We start from the raw sequence: 24,151 nt of genomic DNA, 5'->3' as shown, positions 1-24,151 counted from the left end.
ATATCATCATCTTCGAAAAGAAACAATGCTGGTACAAATTTGATTTCTTGTTACCCATTATTAACTGGGAATAGATAAAATACTGAATGAAAAACACAATGCTCCAACGCCAAAAGTATCTCAACATCAATTGATAACGTATATCTAGGATTTTGACAATTCAACATGACATTCATATTTTCACCTTTCATTACCACATCGCAAATCCAAGTAACTCAGTTGATAACAGCTGAGGCTATGTAAGAAAGCATGCATCGAATCTGTAATGAACCCACCAAAATTAGAGAATCCACAATCACTAGAAATTACACCGCTATGAGGTTTCTTTATATAAGTGGACTACTAACAAGCTATTAAACAAAATAATAAGATGAAGCACCAGAAATTCTGATACATCAATCCAGCCCAGTTGCGGATACAACTAAAACAAATTACTGCAGCCAAATGCAAATATAAATCTCTAATATAAGCTCTAATACGAAACCATCTTTCCTCTCTAGCTGCAATGACGTTGCACCTCAGACGAACATCAATAACTCAGGCCTACTATATATGTTATTGTGCTCATCCTCCAGTGTAGGATACGCTGCCACAAGAGCATCTTGAGAGCCAATATATAGTGAGTTGTAAATCTTCCAGTAAACTTCCCTAACCTTCCGAGCAGGATGGAAAAGCCCCTGCAGACAGTAGTTCAGCACAACAGCTGCACCCAAGGCAACCCTCATTCCTTCAATGGCTTCCATGACTGCATTTATGACATGAGGGGAAGTCTCAAAAATATTTGGCCAGACATAGTTCATTAAGTGGACCAGAGCATCCTCACAACCCAATCCAGCAACCCCCAAAGCCATGTGCTTGACAGCAGATGCTGCAGTCTGCCTGTGAACCAAATCTCTGTCCATCAGGGCATCCTCAAGTAATGGAGTCACAGCATAGATATAGTCCTTGCCCATTTCGCCAATGTACTCAAACAGGAAGGAAAGGGATTTCAAAACACCATTCTGCACATTGAGCTCTGGTACACGGTACTCATTCATTAGGGCCGGAAGAACTGTAAAAGGAGAACAAGTTTCTGCAACAATTGCAATAGCAACAGTAGTGCACACACGATTCTGACGTTCCTGCACCTTGAGATTGTTTAAGAGAGTAGCCAGGACATCTTGTGGCCCAATGGCTTTAGCAATATACCCAAAGGTGTTCACAGTAGCTCGACGAATTCCCTTCTTGTGGGCTTTAAGCATCTCAAGAAGTTCAAAGCAAATCCTCATCCACTCCCTAGCTGGGACAAACTCTGCTCCACGATCAGCAATTCGACCAACAAGATCAATACAGTTTTCCTGGACTTTCTCATGCCTATTCTTCAAAATGGGAGTCAATCTGGGAAGTAAATCCTTGATCGGAGGAGTCATTTTTGTCATACCAATAACATTCACAATGGCCTTAAGAGCACCCAAAATTGATCCAAGAACTTCAGGATATTCTTCTCCCAAATATTCATATAACACAACACCAAGATGACCCATCAGTTGCTCCTCTTGGCACTGCTTCATCACCACTGCAATCCTTGAAATAAGATCTGCTGCCTGCTGCCTCACCTTGGCACTTTTGTTATTCAAACGCCACTTAATGGTACCACAAATCTGGGGAAGGTATGGCTTGACCCTCTGCCCAAGAGAATTCACGACTGCACCAAAACCATTAAGCATCACATTGGCATCATCACTGGTCTGCTCTTGGAAGGCATAAAGAATTCCGTCAATAAGAAGCTCTTCCAACCTAGCATCAATATCAGATGCACCCAAATTAGCAACCACCTTTTCAATTGTTTCCATAACCATTCGCCTATAAGGTTCACTTTCATCTTTAAGATCCTCAACAATTCTCCCTACTATGTCAGCAACTCCGACTTTGTTTGCAATCTCCACAGTTGTCTCCACAAGCTGCTTATAGTTTCTCCGATCTAAAGCCATCCTTCTAACCCAGAAATTCCTAAAGAACTCAGGAAGAATATCACTTCGAATATAATCAGCTTCCACACCCTCTGTACTCACACACTGCTTTACCACTTTCAACACAATTTTCTTCATTTCTTCATCAGGAGACTGGAACTCACGTATCAGAATAAACATAACTTCCTTGGTATAGTAACTAGCATAAATTGCATCCATCAGAGGAATGATAAAACCAATAGCCTTCAAAAATGCTGCCAAGACCTTACCACGGTGTGACCTAATACCCTTCCACAATGGCTTCAAGACAGAGTCAAAGCTTTCGATACCATATGGAGCAGCAGCCTCAGCAAGGGCGGCAAGAGACAAAGCGGTAATCGTCCTCACCTTCTGATTCTCATCATTCAAACCATGTTCAATAATTTCCACAAGCGACCTAAGATGTGGAAGAACAGCACAGCCAATCAAGATAGCAATCTGCTGTACAATCTTGATCCCAGTGTGACGTGCTTGCCAGGATTTCTTACTTTGACACACGGCTTTCAAGAATGGCAACAGTGCAGGAATTCCAAGAGCAGATGCAACAACACTAAAAGCTCTAGCAGTTGTGTTCCTAACGTACTCATCAATATTATCAATATCTGGACGCATAGCAGCAATCATAGTAGCCAAACCAGCTGCCTTACTCAAATTAGATATAATTTCTCTTCCCTCAACACGGGCATAATAGTCCTCATCAATTAACAAAGGCTCAATAACAACAAGAATCTTATGCACATAAGGCCTAACCAACTCATCTAGCTTGTACAGCACCCTATCAATAACCTTAACCAAAAGATGCCTCTCCTGATCTTCTAAAGTGGGTTGCATAAGCAGAGGTAAAATACGATTAAATAAAGGACCTGCACCAAATTCTCTTGCTTTGTCAGTGAGCTGTCTCAATGCAGTCTTCCTCTGGGGAGGAGTGCCATTCTTCACCTTCAATAACAGCTTCATAATTTTTCTCTCTTTCTGCTCATCGGGAGTCAACTCCTCCTCCTCATCCTCATTCAATAAAGCCCCAAAGTACTGATAATCCTCAGGCTTCATAAATGGCAATCCACCAGGCGCTTCCTTGGGCACATCAAACTGCTGTCCACGATTCTCTTCAGGAATTTGATACATTGGAGTCCCAAGAGGTGTAGGTGTTGCAAGTAGCTTCCTTGCCGGAGTCCTTATTGGCACATAAGATGCCGGTGGTTCCAAAATCTTATACCCTTCTTGTGGAAACATAGCATCAAGCTCTTCATCAGTTAATGGACGGTTTCTTTCTTCTATATCCTTCTCCCACCTCAATAAATTATACTGCTCAGGAGTAATAGAACCCCGCAAATTAATAGCACTCGGAGTAGGAGTTGCCACGTCCATTGCTCCCACAGGAGTAACACCAGGTGTATAAGCAGCGGCAGGTGTGGCTCCAGCCATTGGAGTGGCACTGCCCATGGTGGCAGGCGTCTCATCCCACCTCGACCGCTGTCGTTTTGGCGTTGGAGTGGCTAACCCTTTAGGAGTGGCATCCCAAGTCATTCCAGCTGGCGTGGCACCAGGAGTAACCCCACCGGATGGTGTGGCATCAGCATCTGCTACTCGTCCAGGTGTCGGGGTCTCATCCCATCGATTCCGTCTCCCCGCCGAAGGAGTTGAATCAGAAACTCTCCCAGGTGTGGGAGTGGCATCCCACCTACCAATGCCGGGCGTGCCATCAGGTAAATCCCAATCCGATGTGGCTTTAGCCTTCTTAGCAGGCGCAGCACCAGCATCAGCATCCTGAGACTGATCCCACCTATTCCTCCTCTTAGGTCCCTCAGCTTTAGCAGCTTCTTCCTCTTCCTTCTTCTTCTTAGCGATTAATTTCAATGTCTCTTCCTTCTCTCTCTGCAACGCTTGCTCCCTCATGACATCAGCATAAGTCCTAACACTTGGATCAGGCGTCTTCTCTCCCGCAGCAAATGCATCGTGCCTCTCAGGCGAAATCACACGTTGCAGCCTCCGTCTTCTGTACTCATCTTCACGGTCAATAATTTTCCCCGGTTTCTTAAACCCTAGATTACTATCATCATCATCACCACCACGGGGAATCTCATTGAAAAGAGACTTGGGAGCCGTGTAAGATGCGAGTTTTCGGGCAACCTCGGAGTCCATGGCGTCGAGATTGTTGGCTTCGTCATCGTCGTTAACTGGAATCGAACTGACGTAAGCTTCACGATCAGTGCCGCCATAGAGGTCGCGATCGTAAGTCAAAGAGGTAAGTGAAGCAAGCTCTTGCTCCATTCGTTTACGCTCTTCTTGCGTCTTTGCGATTTCTGTATCCATGATTATTGATGTGGTTTCTCAAAGCCCTACAAGATTTAATGAATTTGAAATTAAATGGGAATGAAATATAGAGACGAAAGAGAAATAACAACAATTGATTGGTTAAAAAAGAAAAAAAAGAAAAAAAAAGAAAACAGAAACAATTACCTGAGTCGAACAGAATGAGGGAGATTGATGTTTTAGGGTTTTGTGGAGTAGATTGAGGATATTTGGGGACAGGGGTGACCATATAAATGTTGGGCTTTTTATAAATGAAAACCGACTTAAAGAAGGTCGGTTTGTTTTTCAGACTGGGTTATGGCCTGCCTATCATTGGGCTACCTGAGTTCTGTCCCAATTCTACAAATTGGGTGGCCTATACATATATTTGCAAATTGCAACAAAAGTGACTCGGGCCTATTACTCTTGACTACCTGTTTAGCATGAGCGATTACACTACCAGTTTGTATATATCTCAATTAATCTCTCAAGATCCTAGAATTATTGATCGGATAAGAGCTCCAGACTCCTATTAGTAACCATAGGGACTTGAACTCGAGAGGCTATATTAGATCATTCTTTTGCTTTTTCACTTCAAACTCAAACTTGGGAAACCATGTTACATCCTCCTCTTAAAAGATCATGTTAAATCATTCTCTTACTCTTTTATTATATAAAGAACTTGATCTTGAAAAACTATATTAAATCCTCTTTTGATAACCCTTGCTGATATTGGTTGAAGCCCAGCTATCCTTTCCTCCTATTTTAATGACTTCATCAAAGTTGTTCATTGTGAATGAAGAAGATTATTTTTAAGTTGTCTATTCATGAGTTCTACAAACTTCGCAGTCTACACTATGCTCAAGTTTCTCAATTATATATATATATATTCTCTCTCTTTTTGTGTCATTGAAAACGAGTTAATCTCTCCCTTAAAATCTGCATCAAATCTCCTAAATCACGTTTAACCAGACTCCTTATCACAGACAAATTAGCATGCGCAAATACTTTTACTTGTGAATGATAATGTATTTAATGAGAATGAGAGAATGTGAAACTTGTATTATAAAATATTATTTGAATTATTTATCTTTCAGGTCACATAAATTAACTTTCACTTCCACCACTTCAATAGTTAATCTAAACAAAGACAAGACAGTTTTAATGTTACTCAACACATGTATAGATCCTCTCAACTAGTTAATCTTTTAATTTCCCAGTTTATTAAAAAGAAGAAGAGTGCACCATTAATGTTACTGTACCATCTTCTTCTCACTTTTACAGTTATTAGAGGGCTACTGGTCTTGCGGTTGCAGAAGTGGCGGCCAACATTCTTGGCTCGTTATCTCTTGTATTCACAAAGAACAGAAAGACAGGAAAGGTTTATGCCAAATCTAATTAAACTCCTTCCACATATCATATAAATATCTAGTTATATAATATCCAAACAATATTATTTGATAGAATTGAGAGGGCAAGAGATACAATTGGAAAGAGTAATAGTATGTGTTAAAGATATCTTTGAGAGGGTAAGAGAGACAACTGAAATGATCGGAGTATGCCTAAGAGATATCTAAGAGAAATTCAATTGACTTTGTAAGGATATAAAATATTACAAATAATGATACAATCTCAATAATAAAATAAAGAAAATTATATCTTAGTATAATTAGGAACGAGAATATGTGATTCTCATTCTATGTCCAGATGATATGTGAATTAATGTCATATATTTTCTTCTCATATTCGCGTGTTAACATTCCTCCTTAAGTCAGGGCCGTCTCAAGAACAATTGTGACCATAGGCAAAAGGTATTATAAAATTATTTCAAATTTATTTTTCTTGCCTTTTGAGATGCAAAATCACTAATTAAATTTTGATATTCAAGTTTAGAAACCAAATCTTTTTCAATTGATAATATAGCCAAATTACTTAATATTTTTTGTGACATAGTTGAACGCAAATAAGATTTTATTAACTTTAATTTTGAAAAACTTCTTTCTGAATAAATCCAAACCATCAATATTAGAGAGCATGTCATGTTTTAAAAAATTTTCAAGATTTAAACAATGTTTCTGCAAACTATCATCATCAAGCAATTTTAACTTTTTTATATTATAAATGAAACAAAAATTATTACTATATATTTCAAATTGTTCAAACCTACTTTGAAGTGAGGAAATGGCATGATCAACTAAATATGTGAAATAATATATTCTAAAAGATTCTTCGGTAGACAATTTCATCTCTTCGTTTTCATTCTCATCAAATTGTTTTTTTTCTCTTTATTTTACGTTTTTCATGAAATTTTGGTTCTATATTCATTTGCTCTGCAATCTCTTTAGCAGAAATCATAGAAGATATAAACCCATTATCTCTATATTTTTCAAAAAATGAAACAAGACATTTCAACTGATTTGTTGCAACAACAATGTCCATATTTTTAGATTGTACATATTTACTAACTGTATTAACAGCAAATAACATTTCATACCAAACATTCATGCTTAATAGAAATTCAAAATTTTCAATCTCATATGTTACGAAAGAAATAGCTTCACTTTTTGTTTTAGGATCTTCACTAGTTTCTACTAATTAATATAAATCATCTCTTATTTGTGGAGCTTGAAATTTTATTGCTTTAACACTTTCAACGCGACTTTCCCAACGTGTTTGTGATAATGGCTTAAGTGTCAAATTAGAAACATGATCTTGCAAAATTTTCCATCGTTTTGTAGAAGAAGAAAATAATGAGTATATACGTTGTGTTACTCCAAAAAATGTAATAGCATTAGCATATGAATTAGCCATATCACAGAGAAATAAATTAAGACTGTGACAACCACATGGTGTATAAAATGCTCTAGAATTTATATTTAATAATCTTTTTTGCACACCTTGATGTTTATATTTCATATTAGACCCATTATCATATCCTTGTCCTCTCATATTATTTACATCAAGTTCAAGATTTTTTAATATACTTGTGAGAACATTAAAAATGCCTTGACCAGAAGTATCATCCACTTTTATAAAATCTATAAAGTATTCTTCTATTTTTATTGGACTTATTAAAATATCTACACATTTTAATATAAGTGACATTTGTTCTTGATGACTTGTATTTGAGGTACAATCAAGCATAACTGAAAAATATTTTGATTCTTTGATTTTTTTTAATAATGGTATTTCTTATTTCTAATGCTAAAATATTTATCAACACATTTTGTATATTATGACCAAGATAATGAGTATGAATTTCTCCATTTTGAATATGTCTAAAGTGTTCTTGCATTATTGGATCAAACTCAGCAATCATTTCAATTAAACTCAAAAAAATTTCATTATTTTCTTGATAAATCTTCTCATTTGTACCACGAAATGCCAAATTATTTTTTGAAATTTTTTTTACAACCGCTATAATTCTTAATAGTACATTCTTCCAGTGCGCTCTCTCTTTATTTATTTTCTCTTATAAATATTTATCATTTGTTTTGTTTTTAAGCAATCTCATCTCAACATCAACACAAATGTTCATATTTATAGCATGTTCATTGTTTGTTTCGTGACTTTTAAGCTTGGCACTAAGATTTTTCCAGTCTCCACACCCTTCATTTGCTAATTGAATTGTATTTGCTTTTAAACTAAATAATTTACAACAAAAACAAAATACTTTATTTAATTCTTTTGAATATACTAGTCATTTTCTATCATGTTTTTCTCTATTTGGTAATTTTCGAATATAATGAATTGTAGAAAAGCGTCTAGAATTTTCATCTCTTGGAAAATCTAAAACTTGTCTAATTGGACCTTTCTCAACTAATAAATCACATAAGTTTGTGTCTAAATTATTCCAGTGTACCGGATCATAAATATTTTTAATAGTTATTTCATCTTTATCATCAATATTTTCATTTTTGTCGAATGAAATTTCTTCTTCTAAATTTTCATGATACTCTTCACTAGTATTTGATGAATTTGAATTGTTATCTTTAAAAATTTCTTCACAATTTTTAATTAATTTTTCATTTAAATCTTCATTTGGTTTTTCTAGTATTTGGTGTTTTGTATTAATAACAAATTTATCAAGTGCACCTTTTTGGGATTGAATTAGTTCTTTTATTCTTTTTTTTTTTCCTTACATTTTTCAAATCCAGATTCATACTTCCTAGTAGACATCTATATTCAAAGAATAAATAATTTAGAGCTCTTAATGTTGTTTTGCTAAAATAAAAATAATTATAAAAACTAAGAAGGAACTTTAGCACCTGATTTATGCTCCTGATTTTGCTTTTTACTGTGCTGATACTCTAAAATCTTATATTATTACCCTACATAAAAATAATAATATAAATCACTTATTCACTTGATCAAATATAAAGTAAATTCAGTTGAGAATGCTAAGAGTAAAATGATTTAAAGCTCTTAATATTACCTTGCATAAAAATAATAATGTAAATCACATTCATTTGATAAATTTACGTAATAGAGATGAGAAATGAGAGACAAGGGAGTAAAATGAGATGGGAATAATAAGAGTAAAAGATAAGAAAACTTTAAGTGAAATGAGGTTTATATAAGAGATTGTCTTTCGGATTTGGGAGAGAGAGGAGATGTGATTTGACATTTGAGAGTTGGAGAGTTGCGTGAAGGTGTTTCAATTTTCAACGGAAAAATGAGCCGCCAATTGTGTCTCAAGTTTAGAGATAGGCATGGCTGATTGGACACATGGTGGGATTGATGAAAATTGAGAAATTATAAATATATTAAAAAACTCTTAAAAAAAATATTTTGGGTAGAGATAGGCATATGCGATAGTACATGGTGGGATTAATGAGAATTAAAAAATTATAAATATATTAAAAAATACTTTAAAAAATAATTTTAGGCCCCTTTTTTTACCCCTTTTTTTGGGGGCCCTAGGTAGGGGCCTCACCTACCTAGGGGTTAGGCTGGGCCTACCTCAAGCTTGTGATATGTATAAGTCATAAACCCCAAACTTGTGTAGTGGATGCGAATATTGTTTGCCATTAGATTAGAGCGGATTGATTAGCAAAAGCTTGATTACGGAAGACATTATCTAACCCAAGTGCCTATGTATCTTACAACTTGAAGCAAAACTTGAGCCTAGAGTGGGTTGATTAACGAAACAACTCAATAACTCAAGATAGTAATAAGAGTTGAAAATGATTCAATATACACTAGGAAAATTTCTAGGAAACACTGGAGGGGTCACAAATGGTCCCATTTAAAACCCAACATTTTTAGATATTTATCGTATTGTTGACATAATTTTCCTAGACATGCATATATGCATATAAATAGCTAGACATGCATATATCCATATGAATAGCTACTCATTGTCTTAAAACTGGATGCTCTGATACCATCTCAGAATTAAGAGGGTAAAAAAGGCAATTGAAGAGAACTGTATTATGCTCGAGATATATCTTTGGGAGAGCAAGAGAGACAACTGAAATGATCGGAGTATACCCGAGAGATATTTGAGATCAATTCAATTTAATTGTATTGAGTTGTGAATACACAACCTATTTATACAAAAGTGTGATAACTATGTAAGGATATAAAATATTACAAATAATGATACAATCTCAATAATAAAATAGAGAAAATCATATCTTAACATAATTAGGAATGAGAATATGTGATTCTCATTCCATGTCCAGATGATATGTAAATAAATGTCACATATTTTCTTCCCATATTCGCATTTCAATATTATTGTTCATAATATATATCATGAGTGGCACTAACAATAGGTTGATGCTAAACATTTTGACACCCAGGCATGGAATAAAAACTGCAAGAGAAGTCAACATAATATTCTTCTTGTCAGTTGCCACCCATTTCATGGAAATGGCGGTTCTTGGGGCTTTTGTTGTGCCCGGATTCTTAAATAGGTCGAAAATGAACGTCGGGTTTGGATCTCTCAATAATGTTGTTAAGAAATAAGGGAGATGTGTTTGAATAACTTTGTGTGTATATTATTCTGTATTCTGCTTTACAAAATATATAGGTGTATAATGAAACTAAGTATGTAAATTTACAAATAAGGAAAATATTATATTGTAACATATGCCTAAAAAGAAGAAATCCCTGATTTTATGCAATCCATAATTTTGGAAAGATACGATTCTGTCAATACTCCCCCTCAAGTTGGCGCATGGAGATCCGTAATGCCCAACTTGCATGAGAAATGATGGAAAAGTTCTTGGCCTAAAGCTTTGGTGAAGATATATGCAATTTGCTCATATGAAGAAATGTGAACTGCTTTGAGGAGACCGAAGCGAATTTTATCGCGAATGATGTGGCAATTGATCTCAATGTGTTTAGTACATTCATGGAACACTGGATTGTGGGCAATGTAAAGTACAGACTGATTGTCACAGTAGAGGTTGAAAGGCTTAGGATGAGGGAGGCCAAGATCAGTGAGAAGTTGCTTTAGCCAAGTGAGCTCACAAGTGGTGACAGCCATGGCATGATATTCAACTTCAAAGGAAGAACGAGCAACGGTAGCTTGTTTTTTTGTACGCCACGAGATCGGACTGGTACCGAGCTGGATGAAGTAACATGTGGTGGAACAGTGTGTGGTGGGACAACTAGCCCAATCAGAATTAGTCTAAGCTGTAATTTGTGTGGTGTTAGAGAAAGAGAAAAAAATGTCTTGGTCGGGACTCCCTTTGATGTAATAGAGAACACATGTAGCAGCAGTCATATGAGGAACACGAGGGGCATGCATGAACTAACTAAGAATGTTGATGGCATAAACAATGTAAGGTCGAGTGATGGTCAAATAAATGAGACAACCAACTAGACGACGATAAATGCTAGGATCAGGAAGTAAAGATTCATCTTCATTGGAAAGCTTCAAATGTTGTTCCATTGGAAAGGAGGCAGTCCGGGCACCAAGTTGACCACTATCAGAAAGTATATCCAGAGCATATTTTTGCTGATTCAAGAAAATGCCTGTAAAAGTACGTGCAACTTCGAGGCCAAGAAAGAACTTTAGAGAGCCAAGGTCTTTGTTTTTGAAGTGAGTGGAGATAAGGTTCTTGAAAAACTGAATTTGGGGTAGAGCATTGCCTGCCACTAAGATTTCATCAACATATACAACAACAATAATGATGCTGGTATGAGTGACAAGAGTGAATAATGAGTGATCAGCCTGAGATTGGCGAAAACCTGCATCAAGAAGCACAGTAGTTAGTTTGAAAAACCAGTTGCGGGAGGCTTGCTTGAGACCATATAGGGACTTTCTGAGTCGACAAACATAGGTCTCCCTCTAAGTGCAATAGCCAGGTGGTAGGATCCTGTAGACTTCTTCATCAAGATCGTCGTGCAAGAAGGCATTGTTGACGTTGAGCTGATAAATGATCCAATTTTTTGTTGCAGCCATTGCCAATAAGCAGCGGACAGTGGTCATTTTGGCAACCGGAGCAAAAGTCTCATAATAGTCAAGACCTTCAACTTGAGTGTAGCCCTTGGCAACCAATCAGGCTTTGTACCTCTCAATGGATCTGTCAGCTTTGAGTTTGGTTTTGAAAACATTTACATCCAATGGGTTTCTTACAAGGTGGAAGTTGCTCGAGAATCCAAGTGGAGTTATCTTCTAGAGCTCGGAGCTCAGCGGACATTGCCTTGCGCCAATGAGGGTGTCGGATAGCATCAGAATAGCATGAAGGTTCAATGCAAGAGGTGAAAGCATTTAAATAAGTAATATGTGAGGGAGAAAATCGAGAATATGAAAGAAAGGTCGATAAGGGATGAGTAGTACCTGAAGCCGTTGTAGCAGGTAAAGACGTCGTGGGCTCTGTATGTAAGGTGGGGCATATGTAGTCCTGGAGATAGGCAGGCCGTGTAGTGTGGTGACGAGGACAGGAGATGAGTGGAGGTGAAGGTGGGGAAGGTGGTGAAGGTGGGGTTTCGAGAGGGTTATAATGCAACCAGAACAGCTCAAAACGTCAACCTTCCACATTGCTTCATCCCAAACAAAACATTCTTCATTCATTCTTCCACTCCAGAACCCAAAGATTCAGAACTTCAAAATCAAAACCATCTCAGAAACGAAACCCACAGATTTTGGACGACAAATGAAAAGCACCAAAAAAAAAAAAAAAAAAGAGTCAAGAGTCTTACTTATCTAAGCAGGCGACGACAACAGAAATGCATATTGCAAAATGCAAATGAGAGAGAGATATGTTAGGGAGGGCACAGTGATTAGAGTTTTGGGATGGGATGAGAAAGAGGTTAGGATTAGGGTTTGAGAAAAATGGATAATATACTTAGGATAATACTGTAATTAAAAATATAGTATAAGGTAAATTAGTAAAATTGACACTAAATTTTTGAGCTGGGCCGGGACTGAAGATATACCCATACCCGGCCCTACCCTTTTGAACCTTAAAATCAGCTCAAGCCAAGTTCGTCACCCACGGTTAAGTCCAGCCTTTTCGGGCCGGTTACCCAAAATCTTGGGCCCATTGCATCTTGTCGGACCTACTCCGGTTTTTGTTTAACAATTTCATTGTCTTCTCTTTTTCTACATCATACATCTTGAATATGTCTTTTTTAATAGTGTTTCTACTCACAACCTTAAACAACGGTTGCATGTTGTTACAAAATTTTCTAAACCCGTAATGATCAACCATGCTCAAAGGATATTCGTGTAGAACAATCATCATTGTTAGGTCCTTCCTCACCGACTCTTGATCAAGCTGATGCGAAGTTAAGGTCATTTGTGACTTTGAACTTGAATCCTCTCCCGGGGTCATCGACAGAATCTTCTGTGATACATCTCCATACTTTCACCTTGGACAAATTTTAATATGTTCATGCAAGTGCCTTGTCCCATTTTTGGAACCACCAGCAAGTTGTTTACGACAATAGTTACACTCTGTTTTATCCTTACCGTCAACTTTAACTTTCTTGAAATGTTGCCATACAACTGATTTTGTCCTTACAGTATTGCTGCAACTGTCAACATCATTAAGGGGGCCATTTTCTTCATGTGTTTCTTCCTCAGTATCAGCAATTGGGGATTGAATTTGACTACTTCCAATCAGATCCGGAGTCGGCAATTTTTTCGATGAGTCAGAAGGTAGATTATTTCCTTCTCTAAGCTTTTTCGTTTACCAAGTAAAGAAGTTTGAATTGACATGTTGAAACCTAAAAAAATGAACAAAAAGTATGAATATCAAATAACATTACAAAATAAAATTAAAAGAGATGATATGTCATATTAATTTGTTAAAAAATAATAGTTATCAGTAAAGTGGTTAGCTTTAGACTTTAACGAATTGCATGGCCTACAATGTCCCAATTGTCAATTATTTAAAGTATGGACAAAATTTTAATAATCAAATAACATTGGAATTTATATAAGTCGGATAATGACTTCCCTATTTTTTTCAACTGCACTCCTCATACTTTTAATATCCATATACTTATTGGAAATTTGATTATTATAATTTTGTCCATATAATCCTTACTTATATGTACAAAAAAACTTCTGATACGTTTCTGCTATATTTGAAATTTCACAAAAATTTCATTTACCAATATACCAAGTCTGTTAATTAGATGTTTGTTCATATTATTGACCACCAACTAAAGTGTCTATCATCATAAGCTGAATCAAAGAATTACATAACCTTGTCACCAGAAAGAATGCATTATATTTTAACAACAATATTTTAAATCTAATTCAAGGGTTCAAGGAAATTTAATAAAAGAAGAAGAAGAGAATCTCACTTTTATAGGACCACTAGTCTTGTCGAGTTCGTATTTCACTTTACTCCCCTTGCCAATCTCTACGACCTACAACAGAGATTTACATTATGATATGGAAGCACGAATTATTTTTGGAGAAAAATCTGCCTATCATTGACAAGAACAACTTTATGTGAAACAACTCCAAAGCTAAGAATCAACATTCAGCAAGCTACTTCAAGTGAAAATTTGGGATATGTGGCTTTATGTTGTGGACTGGTGGGAACAGGATTAGCCTGATGTTTTTATTAAGAGTATGTAAGTTTGTTTTTTGGGACTTGTAATTGCTTGCAAGAACTTTGTTGAGTATTTTAACTCCTCTCTCTCTCTCTCTCTTTCCTTGTATGCTTCGTTTGTTTGTTTTGATGTATGTGATAAGTCTAGTGAAAAGTAAAAACCAAGTGATGATCTAGGAAAGGTTAGGAACCAAGGAAAAGGTTTGGGACCACTGAAGCTCACATAAAATATTCTAGTAAAAATGTTCTCTAGAAACGAACAACAAATTAACAGAACAGAACAACCGGAGGGATAACGAATTAACTATAACAAGATTGAAACTCTTATAACCATAAACCTTTTCTCCACATATTCATTACAAAATGCAACCACAATGGGATACTACCTTGAAAAAAGTACTTTCTCTTCCACCAATTTATATGTAAATAAAAGCAGTCAAATTTCAATATTTTCCCCTAGATTGAAACTCTACAGAAGCCACATCTGATGGAAACTGCAATTTCCAAAATAGAACTGCATTAACAGTCTCGAGCATCCATTGCAATACACCCAACTCTGCACAGACTGCAACTTTGCTGGAAACTGCAAAAGAAAAGCTACAGACTCCTGAAATTAAATTAACCCAAAACCCCATTAAAACAAGTCTTAAGGGAGTCCATCTCCATACAGTCAAAAAAAATGAAAACCCCCCCACGTAGCAACCAGAACAGCTCAAAACGTCAACCTTTCAACATTGCTTCATCCCAAACAAAACATTCATTCATTCATTTCTTCCACTCCAGAACCCAGATTCAGAACTTCAAAAATCAAAAACCATCTCAGAAACGAAACCCACAATTTTGGACGAAAATGAAACACCAAAAAAAAAAAAAAAAAAAAAGAGTCAAGAGTCTTACTTATCTAAGCAGGCGACGACAACAGAAATGCATATTGCAAAATTGCAAATGGAGAGAGAGATATGTTAGGGAGGGCAGCAGGTTGAGAGAGTTTAGGGAATGGGATGAGAAAGAGGTTAGGATTAGGGTTTGAGAAAAATGGATATATATACTTAGGATAATACTGTAATTAAAAATATAGTATAAGGGTAAATTAGTAAAATTGACACTAAAATTTTTGAGCTGGGCCGGGACTGAAGATATACCCATACCCGGCCCGTACCCGTGGTTGAACCTTAAAATCAAGCTCAAGCCCAAGTTCGTCACCCACGGGTAAAGTCCAGCCTTTTCGGGCCGGGTACCCAAAAATCTTGGGCCCATTGCCATCTCTAGAGACTCCCTTTGATGTAACAGAGAACACACGTAGCAGCAGTCATATGAGGAACACGAGGGGCATGCATGAACTAACTAAGAATGTTGATGGCATAAACAATGTCAGGTCGAGTGATGGTCAAATAAATGAGACAACCAACCAGACGACGATAAATGCTAGGATCAGGAAGTAAAGATCCATCTTCATTGGAAAGCTTCAAATGTTGTTCCATTGGAAAGGAGGCGGTCCGGGCACCAAGTTGACCATTGTTAGAAAGTATATCCAGAGCATATTTTTGCTGATTCAGGAAAATGCCTGCAGAAGAACGTGCAACTTCGAGGTCAAGAAAGAACTTTAGAGAGCCAAGGTCTTTGTTTTTGAAGTAAGTGGAGAGAAGGTTCTTGAAAAACTAAATTTGGGGTAGAGCATTACCTGCCACTAAGATGTCGTCAACATATACAACAACAATAGAGATGCTAGTGTGAGTGACAAGAATGAATAATGAGTGATCAGCCTAAGATTGGCAAAAACCTACATCAAGAAGCATAGTAGTTAGTTTGAAAAACCAGTTGCGGGAGGCTTGCTTGAGACCATATAGGGACCTTTTGAGTCGACAAACACGGGCCTCCCCCTGAGTGCAATAGCCAGGTGGTAGGGTTCTGTAGACTTATTTATCAAGATCGTCATGCAAGAAGGCATTGTTGACGTCAAGCTAATGAATTATCCAAATTTTTGTTGCAACGATTGCCAATAAGCAGCGGACAATGGTCATTTTGGCAACCACAGCAAATGTCTCATGATAGTCAAGACCTTCAAGTTGAGTGTAACCTTTGGTAATCAATTAGGCTTTGTACCTCTCGATGGATCCGTCGGCTTTGAGTTTGGTTTTGAAAACCCATTTACATCCAATGGGTTTCTTACCAGGTGGAAGTTGGTCGAGAGTCCAAGTGGAGTTATCTTCTATGGCTCAGAGCTCAGCAGACATTACCTCGCGCCAATGAGGGTGTCGGATAGCATCAGAATGACATAAAGGTTCAATACAAGAGGTAAGAGCATTTAAATAAGTAATATGTGAGGGAGAAAATCGAGAATATGAAAGAAAGGTAGATAAGGGATGAGCAGTACCTGAAGTCGTTGTAGCAGGTGCAGACGCCGTGGGCTCTGTATGTAAGGTGGGGCATATGTAGTCTTAGAGATAGGCAACCCGTGTAGTGTGGTGATGAGGACGGGAGACGAGTGGAGGTGAAGGTGGGGGAGGTGGTGAAGGTGGGGTTTCAGGAGGGTTAAGAGGTGTTTGGGAAGTAGGTAAAACGGGTTCAGGGATGGGAAGAGGAATAATTGGAGATGGAGAAGGAGATGAGGAGGTGTCTAGAATATCTTGAAAAGGGAATTGTTGTTCATAGAAGGTGACGTCATGAGAATAGAAAATGGACCATGTATCAAGATTGTAGAGTTTGTATGCTTTGTGGGTGCTGGGGTACCCGAGAAAGACACATTTAGTTGCACAGGGGGAAAATTCATCACGGTGAGCACGAAGAGTTTGTGCATAATAGAGGCACACAAACACACGGAGGTGATCATAGTTGGGTTTTTTGTTGAAAGAACCTCAAAGGGTGATTTGTTTTGGAGAGTACGATTGGGAGTGCGATTGATGAGGTATCCAACGGTGAGAACACAATCACCCCAAAAAGAAAGGGGTAAGTGTGCTTGAAAACATAGACTGCGGGCACCATCAAGAAGGTGCTGGTGTTTACGCTCTGCAACGCCATTTTGTTGAGGAGTTTCAATACAAGTAAGTTCATGAATAATGCCACGATTAAGAAAATAGGTTTGAAATTGATGAGAGAGAAATTCTTGTCCATTATCAGTTCTAATTATTTTAACAGTGGTATTAAATTGATTTTGGACAAGGGCAAAAAAATGCGTTAAATGAGTATAAGCTTCAGATTTGAAACACATAAGATATATCCAAGTGGTACGGGAAAAATCATCAACAATTGTAAGGAAATAATGAGCCTCACATAAAGAGGAAGTATGACATCCACCCCAAATATCACAAAATATACGATTAAAAGGAGAAACACTTTTATTAGCAAATATAGGAAAAGGTGTACAATGAAACAAGGGAGATGTGTATGAATAACTCTGTGTGTATATTATTCTATATTCTGCTTTACAAAATATATAGGTGTGCAATTAAACTATGTATGGAAATTTACAAACAAGGAAAATATTCTATTGTAACATATGCCTAAAAATAAGAAATCTCTGATTTTATGCAATCCATAATTTTGGGAAGATATGATTCTGTCAATCGCTGGTTAAAAGTCCATTGACAAGGGTTAAGCTTGGTGAATCTGAGGGATGAAGAAGACAAGGGGAAGGGAGGGTTGGGTTGGATGAGTCAGCCATGGCTTTGCAAGACCTTTTTCTAGTCTGATACCATGTTAAGAAACAAGGGAGACTTTTTTGAATAACTCTGTGTGTATATTATTCTGTATTCTGCTTTACAAAATATATAGGTGTACAATGAAACTAAGTATGGAAATTTACAAATATAGGTGTACAATGAAACTAAGTATGGAAATTTACAAGTAAGGAAAATATTATATTGTAACATATGCCTAAAAATAAGAAATCCCCGATTTTATGCAATCCATAATTTTGGGAAGATATGATTCTGTCAATAAATATTTTACTTACAACTGAGTCATACAACCAGACAAAAATTACACAAAATTTATGTAAAATGACTACAATGTCTTTTGTTTTTTGTATGATTGTATGACTCAGTTGTAAGCATAACATTGCCCTTGATCTATTCTAAATGTTCTTCTTTCATGTGTTTGTGAATGTAACTTAATTTAACACATTTCTTTTTTATCTTTTTAAGATTCAACTCTAAAGAAAGGAATTAAGATATCAGAAAATGTTCTTCAATTTAGGTATGAAATTTTTGGGATTAGTTATTCATTGTAGGGAAACAATATTCTTGCGTCTAAGAATAGGATAAATATGAAATGTTTTTATAGGTTGTCTTAGAAAATGAGGAATTGAGGATGATTGTTCCATCTATATGGATACTTAATAAATGTGAATCCTGTGTCAAAACTATTTTATTCCAAAATCATGTTTGGCAGAGAGTAGTAATCTAATATAGGAACAAGAACAGTCACAGAAGCACCCATGGCCGACTGGATAAGGCATATGACTTCTTATCAGGCGATTGTTGGTTCGAGTCCCACTGGGTGTGTTAATGTATCTTTACTTGCCAAAAAGTGACAGACTTGAGTTTTTTCTAGATGTGTTTCAAAGCATGATAGTTTTTCTCCTTCTCTTACTGTTTCTTATCTCTCCTGTCCTTATATTTTGCTTCTTTTTCCTTGATTTGAGGAACGGTTGATGCTACCACATTAATGTGGTTATTGATTTGTCCATAAACGAAGACTTTCAGGGTTTGTGTATATAAAAGTCAATGCCAATGGCATGGCAGTGGTGCCACCGCATGGTTCATTGCAGCGTGTCTCAACTGGAACTGTAACGCCTGGTTAACTCCGGACTAACCTTCAATCCTCGTATATATAAACTTAAATCAATGTAATAAATCCCATATTTAATTGTCGCTGTATGATAATATATTTACTGTTTGTACAAATAACCTTAGTATTATGATTTTGTTTGATTCATATGCAATAGGGGGAATAATCATAACATTTTCACATTTAATATAACAGTACAACAAAATTAATTTCGTTTTAATTGATGGAAGAAATTACCAGAATTATACAAGACATTAAGAGTAAATGACTTTTTCCCACCCAAATAATAATTTAATGACACTTTCTCACCCATAGACTTTTAAAATACTACTTTACTGTTCAAATTTATATTCCGTTTCCAATTCTGACATCGTTGTGACCTCATATCACTATCGTTCTTTTTTCCAATCATCACTCATCAAAACCCCTTAAACTTTACCCCTAATGACCTTGTCAATCATTGATAATCAAGTGATTAATGTTTGCACAATCTGTTCTCCTAAGTTAAATTTTGATCAATCTCAATTACTAAAATCCAATCTTTTATCATCAAAAAATTTATCGGCTTTTCCTCTTTAAAAGTCTCAATAATTTGGATCGAGTTTATTCAATGTATTATCAAAATATAAATATAAATAATAAAATGATGGATGAAAAAAATATCATCCAGTATTTGAGTAAGAAAAAGTCGTTAACTCAAGATATTAAGCATGGATATTGTTTGAAAAAAGTGGCTGAAAACGAGAGAACGGTGGGTGACAATTCCAATAAGACTGGCTGTCCCCCTTTCCGGCTTTCCCTTTGGAGTCTCAAAATATTTTATTAAATTCATCACTACATGCGTGTCGTGACCAGCAACACTTTCAGCTCCTGATGCTGATTTCTTTTTTTCTATTTAATTCTGCTTCACTTTTTCAATACTGTAGAAAACTTGAAAGAGAAATGTTAGCTTAGTTTAGTTCTACTTTTCACAAGTGAACTTCACATCCCACGGTCACGATTTCAACTGAAGAGAGATTATTGGCTTCTGATCTTTCAAGATTCTTCCTTTGTTCTTATACTAGTCTTTCTTCCTTGGCCTACCACCTCCTTTCATTGTTGAATGCTGAGTGTCCACACCTCTTCTCACACTACCTACAAAACCTGCAACTTAATTTCTGTTTTATTTACTGCGCTAAACAGCTAAAAGCTGCTGCTCGTTGGGAAGAATCAGATGGGAAGTCAAAGTGCTTCTGCTTCAGATGAGAAGAAAATGATCACCGAGCCACTGTTGAGCGATAATCTGAACCCAAAGGGTGGCCTCAGAACCATGCCTTTCATCATAGGTAACTCTAACATGAATCAAAACCATTCTATTTAAATTCTTATGTACATGTAAATTTCATGAATTAATGAACTGTGTTTTGTGATTTCGACAGCAAACGAGGCATTCGAGAGGGTGGCGAGTCTTGGTTTACTGGCAAACATGATATTGTATCTATCAAGAGAATATAACATGGAAACTACAGAGGCATCTAATATACTCTTCATCTGGTCAGCTGTCACTAATTTTACGCCAATTCTTGGGGCCTTTATCGCCGATTCTTATACGGGTCGCTACCAGATGGTCGGTTGGGGTTCCATTGCTACACTCTTGGTAATCTTTTATTCTTTCAGTTCAGTTTTAGTGTTCATCATTTCTTGCATACTCAGATAGATCTCCTCTAGCTTCCCCTGGGTTATTATGTTATATTGGTATTGGTGGACCATGTTTTCCTTTTCACTCTTCCGAATTCTAAGACTTCTCCTCTTTTCTTTTTTGTATTTTTCGCCAACCTTCAATTCAATGTCTTTTTCTCTCCACAAGACAAATTTCCCTACACAACCGGCTTTGAATTCTTTAATAATTTTTGTTTCTAGTCTTATCTCTCGTCCCGCAAACAAAAAAATAGTCTATTAATTTCCGACAGATGATAACTAGTGTTAAAAGATACGATAATTCGTTCGACGGTTGGTGAGTTCAGATCTTCTATTCGGAATTATAGTAGTAAATTTAATAATTATTTGGCTCTGAGATTATACTCTATTGATTAATCATATATCTTTAAAAATCTAAAAAATTGTCGAAATCACTTGAAGTGCACAGAACCAAAATCAATTTAAGAAAAAAGTATACTTGGTTCGGAAATCGAATCCTAGTTTGATGTTAACAGTATGGATTTTCGGAACTGTGCCTTTCTCAAGATTTTTACATATTTTGACCTCAACTTTTTTGGCTCCAGGGAGCTAGCGAATTTTTGAGGCAAAAGTCGGAGAGAGCTGTATTGGATTTTGATTATATTATTTTGTTTATGACAGGATTTTCCTACACATATAGTGTCCTGAAAGCTGATATATGTTAACAATTCAACGGTAAATGTCTTAAGTCTTTGTAGTTCATGTCTAGGGTTCAAGTATTCTTTACCTAATTTAGATGCAGAATAGATTGTAAACGAAATTACCCAATTTGATTTTTTTGAAAAATATATTCTTTTCTTGGGAAACCAAGGTCTAAGTTCCTGTTTTCCCTGACGACAAGAAGACAGTGACTTGAGATATTCTGTCTAAATATGCAGTTTCGATCACAGAAGTTTTCAGTGTTAAGGTTTGTGTTGGAAAATAATGCTGCTGGCAATTGGCAGCATCTATGAAAGCTGATTGTCATTTTGGAATAAAAATGGGATATATGGAACCTAGTTTTTTTATTTTTAAAATTTGAAGAAGATTGATGCCAACAATAAATAAGGATTATTTTAGTTGTGTATTCTAAGGTAGCCTCTATTATATACAAATTATAGGAGTTTCTTTTTAACTTTTTCATGTTACAGGGGATGGTTCTTTTATGGTCTACAGCCATGTTTGAACAAGCAAAGCCTCCTCCTTGTGAGCCAGGAAGTAGCATTTGTGAACCCCCGACGACATTCCAACTTCTGTTATTGTATTCTTCTTTTGGTCTTATGTCTATTGGAGCAGGTGGCATAAGGTCATCCTCCTTAGCCTTTGGTGCTGATCAGTTAAGCAGGGGAGACAACCTCAAAGATGCAGGCATCTTACAGAGCTACTTCAGCTGGTACTATGTTTCAGTCACGGTTTCATCTATGTTTGCAGTAACTTGTATTGTGTACATTCAAGATAACATGGGATGGAAGGTGGGTTTGGGAGTCCCGGCTGTACTGATGTTCTTATCAGTTCTTTCATTCCTCTTGGCTTCTCCCTTTTATATCAAGTTGAAGGCTAAGACAAGCTTGCTTGCTGGGATCGCTCAAGTCTTTGTTGCCTCTTACAACATTAGACATATGAAGTTATCATCTCAACCCACCGATGAAATATACCATCAAAGAAGGGGGTCAATGCTTCTCAAGCCAAGTGAAAACTTAAGGTATTATCAAATAAACATTATGCTGATAGTTTTTCAGCTTTGTATTTTATCTTTGTTCCACATTTAGTATCAGAGCAATGAATTAGAAATTAGAAATTAGACAAAAAAATCTGTTCCTTATGTTTTTTATTACCATTCTTTTATAAAAAGTATTACAATTTGCCTGTCCAGGTGTTTCAACAAAGCTTGCATTGTTAGAAATCCTCAACAAGACTTGACAACAGATGGAAGAGCCTCAAATCCATGGAGTCTTTGTACAGTAGATCAAGTAGAAGAGGTAAAAGCATTAATCAAGGTGATGCCACTTTGGTCGGCAGGAATCATGATGGCTGTGACTATTGCTCAAAACACCTTTCCAGTAATCCAGTTGAGCACAATGGACAGGCACATCACTCCTTACTTTGAAATCCCTGCAGGCTCTTTCAGCATATTCATGATCATCACTCTAATCTTATGGATTCCCCTCTATGATAGCATCATTATCCCACTAGCTTCTAAAATCAATGGAAAACCAATTTATCTAACCTTGAAAAAGAGACTGGGAATTGGACTACTTTTCTCTTGTGCATCCTTGGCAGCATGGGCAATTGTGGAGAGTTTCCGCCGAGAAATTGCAATTAAGGAAGGATTTTCGGATAACCCTCGAGCTGTGGTGCACATGTCTTCGATGTGGCTACTGCCACATTATGTCCTGGCAGGGTTGGCCTTGGCTTTCAACATCATTGGGCAGACACAATTCTATTACTCTGAACTACCTAAAACCATGTCTAGCATCGGCTCCAGTCTTGTAGGAGTAGGAATGTCGGCAGCGAGTTTGGTATCAAGTTTTATAATGAATGCTGTTGATGATGTTACGAAAAGAGGAGGAAACGAGAGTTGGGTTTCAACCAATATCAACAAGGGTCATTATGATTATTATTATTGGGTTCTTGCGGGTTTAAGCATGGCTAATTTTATTTACTTCCTGGCTTGTAGCAAAGCCTATGGTCCTTGTAAAGAAGAAGAAGTGGATGGAAAGGAAGAGGATAGCATGAGTGATGAGCGTTAGTTTTTAAATGATCTATAATATTGTATATATTAACCAGCGAAGTTAGTTATGCTAATAAAAACGAAGAATTGAGGTTTAATTACCCAGTCCCCATTAGCTAACTTGTATGCGAAGAAATCTTTACTTTTCTCCTCACTGTAAGTGCCTGTGGGTGTGACATTTCTATTGCGTCTTACAGTTTTTTGCAGTGCCCATGGTGGTTCACCTATTCTTTGGCTCGTTATCTCCAATCTTCTGAAAGAAGAGGAGGAGGATCCCAGATGGTAACACAACTGAAAAAGTCCTTATGAGAAGAAAATGATATCGAAGAGGTACTCTTGAGCACCCTAAACCCTAAGGGAACGCCCTTCATTATAGCTAATAAATTAAGAATCCATCTGTACACATATATGTTGATGTACATGTACTGTGATTGATTAACGTAAGTAAACGGTTTATTGATGATGAATTAATATTACGAGTGCCATTAAAAAGAGTTAGAACTTTAAAGATAGGTTTTGTGTGGCAGCAAATAAGCATTTGAGGTGGTGGGAACAACATACTGTACTTGTGGTCAGCTGCCACCCATTTTATGTCAACTCTTCTAGACTGTTATATCGGCAAGTTAGAATCT

General features: G+C 36.6%; 3 protein-coding genes across 3 annotated transcripts; 1 reads left to right on the top strand and 2 right to left on the bottom strand.

Annotated features, from left to right (window-relative positions):
• Positions 1 to 261: 261 nt before the first annotated feature.
• LOC116114621 (splicing factor 3B subunit 1) lies at positions 262 to 4,523 on the bottom strand. The gene is made up of 2 exons (XM_031400759.1): positions 4,449 to 4,523; positions 262 to 4,327 (listed from the first exon to the last, which is right to left on the bottom strand). The coding sequence occupies exon 2, from the start codon at positions 4,299 to 4,301 to the stop codon at positions 519 to 521; it is 3,783 nt and encodes a 1,260-aa protein (XP_031256619.1). The 5' UTR covers positions 4,302 to 4,327; positions 4,449 to 4,523; the 3' UTR covers positions 262 to 518.
• Positions 4,524 to 11,043: 6,520 nt separating this feature from the next.
• On the bottom strand, positions 11,044 to 17,323 carry LOC116114615. The gene is made up of 5 exons (XM_031400753.1): positions 17,309 to 17,323; positions 15,987 to 16,068; positions 15,715 to 15,869; positions 13,210 to 13,420; positions 11,044 to 11,483 (listed from the first exon to the last, which is right to left on the bottom strand). The coding sequence occupies exons 1-5, from the start codon at positions 17,321 to 17,323 to the stop codon at positions 11,044 to 11,046; spliced, it is 903 nt and encodes a 300-aa protein (XP_031256613.1).
• A 3,070-nt stretch (positions 17,324 to 20,393) lies between these two features.
• LOC116114629 (protein NRT1/ PTR FAMILY 1.2-like) lies at positions 20,394 to 23,694 on the top strand. The gene is made up of 4 exons (XM_031400771.1): positions 20,394 to 20,418; positions 20,512 to 20,729; positions 21,940 to 22,490; positions 22,662 to 23,694. The coding sequence occupies exons 1-4, from the start codon at positions 20,403 to 20,405 to the stop codon at positions 23,536 to 23,538; spliced, it is 1,662 nt and encodes a 553-aa protein (XP_031256631.1). The 5' UTR covers positions 20,394 to 20,402; the 3' UTR covers positions 23,539 to 23,694.
• The last annotated feature ends 457 nt before the right edge of the window (positions 23,695 to 24,151 follow it).

This window comes from Pistacia vera, unplaced genomic scaffold (assembly GCF_008641045.1).
Source record: "Pistacia vera cultivar Batoury unplaced genomic scaffold, PisVer_v2 Contig715, whole genome shotgun sequence".
Lineage (NCBI taxonomy): Eukaryota > Viridiplantae > Streptophyta > Magnoliopsida > Sapindales > Anacardiaceae > Pistacia > Pistacia vera.
The sequence above is the reverse complement of the archived record's forward strand: the minus strand, read 5'-3'. Positions and strand labels throughout refer to the sequence as shown.